The sequence below is a fragment of the Ovis aries genome, chromosome 1, assembly GCF_016772045.2.
Source record: "Ovis aries strain OAR_USU_Benz2616 breed Rambouillet chromosome 1, ARS-UI_Ramb_v3.0, whole genome shotgun sequence".
NCBI classification, from domain to species: Eukaryota; Metazoa; Chordata; class Mammalia; order Artiodactyla; family Bovidae; genus Ovis; species Ovis aries.
This window is the reverse complement of record NC_056054.1, coordinates 17,933,825-17,943,738: the sequence shown is the minus strand read 5'-3', so window position 1 is coordinate 17,943,738 and position 9,914 is coordinate 17,933,825. Positions and strand designations below refer to the sequence as shown.

The following is a 9,914-nucleotide window of genomic DNA, read 5'->3' as shown; positions in this document are numbered from 1 at the left end:
GATGAGGGAGGCCGAGTTGTCTGCAGAGAGCAGTGTTGGGGGCTGCAAGGAGAATGACGCTGGGGTGTGAAGGGAGTGGCAGGAACTTGAGGGCCATGTGGGAGCAGGAGCTGGCCTGGGAAACAGGGTAATTTGTTTCAGACCAGGCTGGGATCAGTGATGGGGAATCACGGTGACACCGGGCTGCCTGGCTCTTCAGATTTCTCTAGTAGCCACTTGCTGTGAGTGTTCATCCACAGAGGGGATTTTTGCTGGGAGGGAGGGACCAAAGGTCAGGTAGCTAAGTTGTTGAGGAGTCTGTCAAGGAGTGGGTGAGAGGATGAGTCACAGAATCTTAACCAGATGGAACGAGAAGACAGAATGGACTGCTTTAAGAGAGAGGGAGAGAGCAGAGGTGGTCAGTGGAGAACTGGTGGTGATGGAAACCAAGATGCGGTTTAGTGAGATGCTCTGAGCACACAAGCTGGAAGCGGGAGGTTGTGGGGCTGGCTTTAGCGAATGAGTAAGGATCAGCATTTTCACCATGCCTGGGCCTCCGCCCAGCTGTTACCGTCCTTCCCGTGTTATAGTTGGGTGTATAGATGATAACTTCCACTGCCCTTTGAAATAGGTCCTCTGTGGGCAGGAACCATGCTCCTCGTGTAGCGTCCTTCCCAGGAGAGTCTGATGCGGCCTGACCTACAGGAACTGCTCATCCAGACACTTTCATATGTAACTCTCTCCCCTCCCAATTTTCTGTTTCTGTTTCCCTTTAGTTTCTTGAAAGTAAATTTGTGAAAGAATCTAATCTCGTCTCAGCTGAAAAAAACCCAGGATGTAACCCCCGTTTTACAGGATGGAGAGGCATTCGGTGGTTCTCTGATGGGCCAGGAGTTGGGTGAGAGTGAGAACTCCCTCTTGGGAGCCCTGGAAGAATGAGTTACCGGGGCAGATGGTGTGGGGCCTCAGGAGGGAAAGACTCAGGGCCAACAGCAGACAGTGGTATAACCTCCCACCCTTCCCAGTTCTAGGAGGGTCTCAGTGAGCTGAGCCTTTAGTCCACACATCCATACCCTACTACGTGCCGGGCCAGTGTGGGGGGCTAGGAACACATGGGTGAGCAGGACACAGACCCTGCCAGAAGGAGATCACTGTCTGGTTAAGGGGATGGATTCATAGAGAAAGAACTGCAGGCTGGTGTCTACAATGGAAGGTTTGGTCACAGCAAAGGGGTAATTTACTAGTGTAGGGGGAGAGGGTCAGGAAAGATTCCGCAAGAACATGGCTTCTTAGGGCACAAGGTCTTGAAAAGTGCCACAGCAGAGGAAGGGAGCCATGAAGCCTGGGAAAAGGGACAGAATATGTTGGGGTCACCCTGACGCTGCACCACGGCTGGCTCATGGGTGCGTTGAGGAGGGGGAGGCCAGTCCTGCTGGGGAGTCTGCACGTTAGCCTGCAAAACCAGGGGGGACCTTGGCACCTGAGGTCTTTAACTGGATGCTGGGTGAAGGGTGAGATCGGGAGTTAGTTCAAGGTAGAGAGGAGAGGGGCTCACATTTGAATATGTGGAGTCTGAGATGCCCACGGAATTCCTGGTGCTCCTCAACTTTCCTATTCTCTCTGCTCACGTTGTTCCCTGTCGTGGCTGGCAACACCCTTCCCCTCATCTATCAGCTCAGCGTTTTCTCCAGGAAACTGCCTTGATGTTGGCAGCTGAAAGTGATTTTCCTGTCAGAGCCTCTGTAGCTCCACATTTAACGCCTCTTAGGCAGCACATCTGGAAAAGGCAATGGCAACCCACTCCAGTACTCTTGCCTGGCAAATCCCATGGATGGAGGAGCCTGGTAGGCTGCAGTCCATGGGGTGGCTGAGTCGGACACGACTAAGCGACTTCATTCTCGCTTTTTCACTTTCCTGTGTTGGAGAAGGAAATGGCAACCCACTCCAGTGTTCTTGCCTGGAGAATCCCAGGGACGGGGGAGCCTTGTGGGCTGCTGTCTACGGGGTCACACAGAGTCAGACACGACTGAAGTGACTTAGCAGCAGCAACAGCAGCAGGCAGCATGTCTGCCCGGCTTCCCCGCCGCTCCTGGTTTCCTCAGTGGGGTATCCCACGCTCTTCACCTTGTGAAGCAGGAAGCGATGAAACAATAACTCACGCCACGAGTGTCCCTGCACCCACAGAGGGAGAGCCCTTTCAGGGCTGACCTTAAGCAGGAAGAGACTCTTATGCCCCAGTGGGCATCCAACACTCCTCCCATGCCTGGGAACCCAGAGGCAGGCCAGCCGTTGCTGCGATTACACAGACCAGGATGTTCTGGTTTCAGAGGTGGGGTTGGGAGCTGCAACCTCTGGAGAAACCAGCCAATAAAACCTAAATACTCAGGCTTCATGTGGAACCAGCACCTAAGCAGATGAGGACTCATCAGCCTCCCCACCCACATCGCCTTCTCCCTGGGACCAGAGGCCCACCACCTTCCTGAGGGCGAGCAGCCCCTCAGCCTTCCCCACTCCAGCTTCCTAGTACCTATGAGGAGAAGCCACAGGCCCAGCTGAGGACACCTTCAGGGTACCTCTGTTAGCCTCAGAGAGGCACACAGTGTTCCTTTTGGGAGGGATGGCTGTGCGGGATGGGGCAGGGCCAGGGGAAGGGACGGTCTCTAAGGGAGATGCTTGAAGACAATACTAGTAATAGCAGCCACCACTTTTATTGCACACCTGCCATGGGCCTGGCCCTTCCACACATCATGTCATTTGATCCTAACAATTGATGGCCATGACTGTTTCTCTTAAGAGACTGGGGCTCAGAGAGGTTAAGCCACTTGCCCAAGGCCTTCAGCTTGCGAGTGGTGGAGGGGGCACTGCCGCCCCGGCCTGTCATGCCAGAGCCCGTGTTCTGTCCACTTTGCGGCCAGTCTCCTTGATGAAGAGGGCTCACTTGGCAGTCTCTGGGGGTGGGCAGCAGCCTCTCCTGGGCAAACAGGTGATGGGTGTTACAGGCAGAGCTGGCTCTCAGAGGTGTTGGGAACAGGGGCCAAGAATCTTCAGGGATCTCAGACCCTTCTCTGCCGAGAGGCTCGGGACACCGACAGGCAGACCCCGACAACTCCATGAGCTCCAAGGAGAAGTAGCCCTCTCCTCGGGATGTGACGTGTGGGTGCATGCCGGCTCCTCATCACAGATCAGCCACACAGTCCCTCAGTGGGCTGGGCAGTCCTGGGGATACACCCGCTGTCACTATCCCCTCAGTATGCGTGTGCACACACGCTTGCACACACACTCACTCACGCTCAGGCACGGTTCTGTGGAGGCTGAGGGCAGTTCGGGGGACAGAGGGCCTGGGCTCGGTCAGATGAGGCTGGCGATACTGGACGTGGTCTCGTGACGCTGACCGGCGGACAGCTGTCCTGAGATGCTGAAGACGCTGCCATTGCCCCTGCGGTCACTGCGGGTGGTGGGGGCAGCCGTGCGGGTTGGGGGACAGTGTCCACTCACAGCCACTTGGTAGAGCAGCAGGCCCAGCAGCAGGAGCGCCCCAGAGGCAGCCAGGGTGATGCCCACGGACAGCATGGCAGCCAGCGGCCTGGCCGGGGCGGGGCCGGCAGCCAGGCCGGCCAGCGTCAGGCCGGTGACCAGCAGCACCAGGCCGCTGAGCAGTACCACCAGGGCGTCCGCACCTCCTCCGCTGCGCAGCAGGGCCACGTGGTGAGGCTGGCGGATGCAGTTCATGTCCTGCACGGCCGAGCTCATCAGCTGCTTAACCAGGACCAGCAGGGCCAGCAGGCAGAGCGCCGTGCCCACTGCCAGGCGCCACTCCCCCGAGCGGCTGCTGGTGGAGGACAGCAGGGCCACGCCGCCCGCCCCACAGCCCGCCACGAGGCCCACGGCCACGGCGAAGCAGAGCGCCGAGCGCCGCGGCTGCTGGGACCACCACAGCTCCACCTGCTCCGCCAGCACATCAGGGGGCAGCCCCCGGCCCCGCGGGGCCTGAGCCTCTCCTTCAGACATGGCTGATCTGGCACGAGTGAGGGCGGAGGGCAGCGTCAGGGGGCAGAGGTGCAGGTCATGGCCTGGAGCCTCCACCACCTGCGTGGCAGCTAGAGGCCCAGAGTCTCATTCCTCGCATGGTCCAGGGTCTGGTCACCATCACCTGCCAGGGAAGAATCACACTTGCTATCTCCCCAGCCCACCTTCCCCTCATGGTCTCTCCTGGGAGTCTTGGGGATGCTCCCGTGTCCCCTGGGAATCTTCCCGTGTCCCCTGCAATCCTCCCGGGCACCCAAGTCCCTCCCTAGCACTTTCCCTTGGGAATGCCTCTCCAGAAAGCCTAGGAGAGCTCCTCCACCCAAAGCACCCCCAGCCCTCTAGGGAACCCGCTGCCCAACCCCTGACCTCTCTGGCTCTTGCTGTCTCAGTTGCCTGTCCCATGCCGGCTGGCCGATGGAGCTGGTGTCACGGTGGATGATGGGACTGGATGAAGACTGGCAGATAAAGCCTCATTCAGGATCTGACTCACATGGCCTCAGCTGTCACCGCTGGCTCCTGGGGGGAGGGTTATGGGGAGGGAGGGGGCTTATGATTTAACCCTTCTGGAACCAGCAGCCTGATCCTGCATCTTCTCTATCGGGGCTGTGGCTCCTTCTCTGTGAGTTAGAATCTGACCCTGTAACCTCCTCCTTCCCCTTGAGGTCCCATCCAATCTCATAGCCACAGCTATTGGCTCCCGAATCCCACTCTCTGCCAAACCCAGATCTCCCTCCCAAGCTCCAGACCTGTAAGGTGGTAGTCACTTTGATGTCCCGTAGGCACCTCTGACACAGCAGGTCCCAACCCGAGCTCGTCATCTTACCCTGAGCCTGCTCCTCCTTTGCGCTCCCCCCCGGGTACATCCTGGGGTCGCCACCTCTGAACTTTTCCATCTCAGCCCTGCCCTCATCCCCCTGCTCCTGCACTTCAGCTTCTGTCCCCCCACAACGCCCTCACTGCTCTTCCTGCCTCCCCCACGCTTCTCCTCTCACCGCCCCCCACGCCACAATTTCTCTAACGTGGTACAAAGGGAACGCAGGCTCTGGCCTGGTCCCCCAGCTGCAGTCCCTCCACCATGGGTGTGTGGGCGAGGGATCTTGCAGTGGTTCCTCATCGAACACGTCCTCCAGAGGCCAGTCAGAGTGACTCCCACAGGGCAAAGTACAGCCTTCCAGGCCCTGCCACAAGGAGCCCCAGTTTACAGCAGGGGTGCTGCTGTGATGAGTGCTGGGCTGTGGGTTAGTCAGAGAGGGGCCTGCAGGAGGTAAGAGAAGCCCCCATGAGCTCACCTCTTGGAGCTCAGGCTCCTAATCTGAAAAGTGAGGCCAATAACCTTTATCTGGGGGGAGGGGGCATTAAAAATCTCCAGGTCAGAATTTCAGTGGGAATTCTAGGGCCTGTAAAGATGCCCAGAGTGTGCTTTCTGAATAAAAGAACCCAGCATTCTTTCATCCAATTCAGGATGAAGACTCCTGCTTTATGTGGAGGACGCAGGCCCTAGGTCATTCTGCAAACGTGACTTCATGACTGTACGTGGGTTATACCCCTGTTGAGGTATCTGTTGTCCCAATCCCTCAGCAGGGGCTACCTGGCACATGAGGTAGGAGGGGCAGCTGCAGATGCCCCCAAGGGAGGTGGGGGAGGGGCTGAGGAGGGGCCCTGGAATCAGTCCCAGCTTCCCCAGGTCTGTGACTTCACCGGGCTGAAACTGTTTGCACAGGTGTGCTGGGACTGCAGACCTGAGGTTGGGGGTTCTCAAGGGAAGAGCCAGTGGGAGAAGGTGGGCTGGCAGGGGTAGGGGATCATGGGGCACTCACAAGAAGCCTGGAGTTGTTGGATCCGATCCCGAGCGGTCAGGGCGGGCAGGTGGGGCGTTCCAGCTCCGTTTCCGGGGAGGCGCTTCACCTGCCTAACCTGCACCTAGGTGAGCTGAGGAGGGGGAGGGGGAGGAGGATCAACAGGTGTTTCCAAGGCAGAGCCTGAGCCGATTGGCTGACGTGGCACTGCTCCTTCTGCTGGGCTGAGGCATTCCAGGGAAGGGAGGGGCTTCTGTTTGCTGCTGTTAGGGCTCGAACACAATTCCTAGATCTGGACAGCAAGAGGAATGCTGTCCATCTGCCCCAGAGCCTGGACCTGAGCCCATCCCCCAGCTCCACCCTCTGTTTAGCTTTAACTCCAGCCTGCAACCCAACCCCAAAACCCAGCTGCAGTTTTAAACACTACCTAGAACTCCTAGATCTAACTGAGGCCCCTACCTCACATCTCAGCCCCAACTCTGAATCTCAAATCCCAATCCTAACCTCAGCCCCATTTCCAAATCCAATTCCAGTCCCAGCCCCAAATGCCAACCCCAGATCTGACTTGAAACCTCAGCTCCAAATTCTGGAATGAGGTCTTGGACTGCAACCTCATCCTCGGCCCCAAACTTGCCCCATTTCTGAATGTAACGCCCAAATTCTAACTCCAAACTCAAATCCTGCCTCTGCCCCAAATTCCAAAACCAGCTGTCCCACGAACCCAGCCCCACCACTTCCTTGTCACTTTCCCCTAGGCAGGAGCCCCCCAAGACCCTTGCCCACTTTCCTTCTAAGCCTCAAGGGCCTGACCAAGGTAGGTTTGCCCCACGTCTTGGTCTCACTGAGGAGGCAGGGTTTGAGTGGACAGGGAGACATGGGTAATGGCTCTTCAGGTAGAAAGCAAGGGTTCCCTTGCTTAAAACACTTGCAGAAAAAACACTTGGGGATAAATGCCTTTCTCCTTCACAGGCTCACAAAACCCATCAACACTGGCCAGTCATTTTCCTCTGGCCCCTGCCTTGCAGCCAGAATGACTTTCTTTCAGTTATGCATGCTCTGCATTGCTCTGCCCTTCTGCTTGGTTTTTGAACTCAAGAGTTCCCCCTCCCTGGGATATTTACAACATCCTCAACCTCACTCTGACCAACTTGAATTCTTCAGCTGAGATGTCACCTCCTCCAGGAAGCTCTCCTTGACCTCCAGGCAGGTTCAGGTGCCCCTCTGGGGTGCCCATGGTCCTGGGGCTTCCCCTACCACTGCTCTTACTAAATGTACCAAGAGTGCCCTTATTTACTAACCTGTCACCCCTCACTAGAAAAGATCCTGATGCTGGGAAAGACAGAAGGCAGGAGGAGAAGGGGATGACAGAGGGTGAGATGGCTGGATGGCATCACTGACTTAATGGACATGAGTTTGAGCAAGCCCTGAGAAATGGTGAAGGACAGGGAAGCCTGGCGTGCTGCAGTCCATGGGGTCACAGAGTCGGACACGCCTGAGTGACTGAACAACAGTAATACCCCTCAATAGACGAGAGGTTCCCAGCGCATAAGGGTTTAGTGCCTGTTTTGCTAACCATGGTGACCTCAGCAGCCAGCACTGTGCCTGGCATCTGGGAAGAAATCAATAAACACTTGCTGCGTGAATCAATGTGCGAACTGTCGGATGTGGGGTTTTTACGCAGGGAGCTTGTGAGATGAAGCTGGAAAGACAAGTCTGGCTCAGGTGGCACAGGGCCTTGAATGCCCTGGTGAGGCATTTGGACTTACTTGAGGTACTCAAGGCGGGTTCTGAAGTATAACAAGAACTTTGGCAGGGCTCTGCTTCTGATGGGCGAATCTGGCACCACACACCACACAATGGGTGAGGGGGGATGGTTGGAAGTGGCTCTAGACTGGATTGAACCCCCTGTAATACCTCCTGCTGTCTCTTCCTTCTGGTGTGTATGAAACACACAAGAAAGACAAAATCAACATTTTCTTTCCGTCATCAGCTCACAAAGTCATTATGCCGGACCCGTCCATTGCTTTGTCTGTAGAAATCATTGGGGCCTGGTCATAACTATAGAGCAGCATCGTCCAGTAGAAATATAACACAAGCCACATATGTGATTTAGAATTATCTAGTAACCACGTGAAAAAAGTAAAAAGAAACAGGTGAAATGAACACATTAAAAATTTTTATTGAAGCCCCAGATATTTTCATTTTACTATACAAGTGATTGAGCTATTCTGATCTTTTATTTTGTCTGTGTATTTTATACTTATAGTGCATCTCAGCTCAGACTAGTCATCTGTCTAAAGCTTTCCAGGTATGGCTTGCAGATATTTTACTGGATGGCTTCCCTTCAAGGAAAAAGGGGAAGAGGCAGGCTGGACCTTGGGACAAACATGTGGTTTTACTACTTTGCAAAACATTACGGAGTTTCCTGCCCTGGGGCAGGCATGGAGCAAGGGCCTGGCAGGGCTCAGTGGCTGTGTATTCCCCTTGTTCCTCCGACATTCCTTTTCTTCCTGGTTCCAGGGAGGGGCCAGTTCCAGCCAGACCCATGGTCCAGCTGTCCTGAATAGAGCTAGACAGGGTAAGTCACGAGATTCGCCCCCTGCCCAACGCACCCACCCCCCCTCGCCCTCGCCCCCGCTTCCTCTGGGGATTTGAAGGGAATTTTTCTGGGTGGAGGGAGCAAAGCCTAAAAGCTTCTTCAGTTTAAACATTGATCAGGTGACACTCTGTTCTCATTATGGGTCTATCGAATAACTTGGAGTTAAGGTGGATAGGCAGGCTCCTCGCAGGGCTGTTGAACTCTGTCCCCAAAGCAGAGGCCGCTGGGACAGCTCAGATGGGTGGTACTGCAGGCATGGGGAGGAGGCGACAGTGGGCAGAGAGGGCAAGGTGTAGATCCCAACTGATCCCTTAGCCGGTGGGAGGGCCCAGGAGAAGGGAGGGGCCCTGCAGCCCCGCCTCCCTGCTTGGGCCAAGTTCCCACCTCAGACTGTTCTCCACCCAGTAAGCTGCAGTGACACTGTTAGGGTTCGAGCAGATAATGTCACTGGTCCTCCTCCAATGTCACTCCTCCAATGGCCTATCTTACCCAGAGAAATAGCCAGAGTCCTTCCACCATCTCTAACGCCTTCTCTGACTTCATCCCCTGCTGTCTCTCTTCTGCTTGTGCTTGCTCAGAGCCTTTGCACTGACTGTTCCCTCTGCCTGGAACACTTTCCTCCTTTGGGCTCCCTCCCTCACCTTCCTTCAGGAAGGTGCCCAAATGCCCCTTCTCAGGGAGCTTTCCCCCGCTATCCTGTCTAACAGCACAGCCTTCCCACCTGGGGACTGTTGTACTCAGGGAAGCAAGAGAGAGAAGGAGAAATATTATATGACACCCTTTAAATGGGGAATCTAAAAAGAAGTGATACAAATAACTTATTTACAAAACAGATACAGACTCACAGACTTAGAGGAGGAACTTATGGTTGCCAGGGGAAAAAGATGGAGGGAAGGGATAGAGAGGGAGTTGTGAACCTTATGAACAGTTACATTTAAAGTGGATGGTCAACAAGGACCTACTATATAGCCCAGGGACCTCTGTTCAATGTCAGATGGCAGCCAGGATGGGAGGGGAGTTTGGGGGAGGATGGACACATGTACACGTTTGGTTGAGTCCCTTTGCCGTCCACTTGAAACTATCATAACATCATTAGTTGGCTACATTCCAATACAAAATTAAAAAGTAAAAAAAAAGAAAAGAAAATCACAGCCTTTCACATACTTCCTATCTCCCTGCCCTTAGTTCTCTGATTTCCTTTATTCTCTCACGTTTCTCCTTAGCTTTTTGCTGTCTAATATGCCATATATTCTTCTTATCTGTCTGGAATATTGTCTGTCTACCCCACTAGAAGATAAGTTTCACGAAGCGAGAGATTTGTGTAGAGAGATCCTGGCCCCTAGAACAGGCCTGGCACATAATAGGTGTTTAGGAAACACATGGACAGTAGAGAAAATTCTGGTTTCGAAATTAGATTGACCTTGAAGGTCCCAGTCCCAGCTCTAGCTGTGGAACCTTAGAAACACGGCTTAACCTCTGTGTGTCCCAGTCTCTTCATTTGCAAGACTGCAACG

General features: G+C 54.8%; 1 protein-coding gene and 1 long non-coding RNA gene across 5 annotated transcripts in view; one reads left to right on the top strand and one right to left on the bottom strand.

Annotated features, from left to right (window-relative positions):
- Window positions 1-2,668: 2,668 nt before the first annotated feature.
- On the bottom strand, window positions 2,669-5,873 carry TMEM125 (transmembrane protein 125). Its single transcript, XM_012116468.4, has 3 exons — window positions 5,823-5,873; window positions 4,372-4,521; window positions 2,669-4,129 (listed from the first exon to the last, which is right to left on the bottom strand). Exon 3 carries the CDS (start codon window positions 3,985-3,987, stop codon window positions 3,328-3,330), a length of 660 nt encoding a protein of 219 aa, XP_011971858.2. The 5' UTR covers window positions 3,988-4,129; window positions 4,372-4,521; window positions 5,823-5,873; the 3' UTR covers window positions 2,669-3,327.
- The window catches only part of LOC121819116 (uncharacterized), a 39,808-nt gene continuing 35,084 nt past the window's right edge, over window positions 5,191-9,914 (top strand). For 2 of the 4 annotated variants that reach the window (XR_009596701.1, XR_009596696.1), the window contains exons 1-2: window positions 5,191-5,269; window positions 5,467-8,379. This is a non-coding gene — a long non-coding RNA (uncharacterized LOC121819116). The remainder of the gene's footprint in view (window positions 5,270-5,466; window positions 8,380-9,914) is intronic. The other 2 variants (XR_006059319.2, XR_009596707.1) reach the window with 2 other exon arrangements.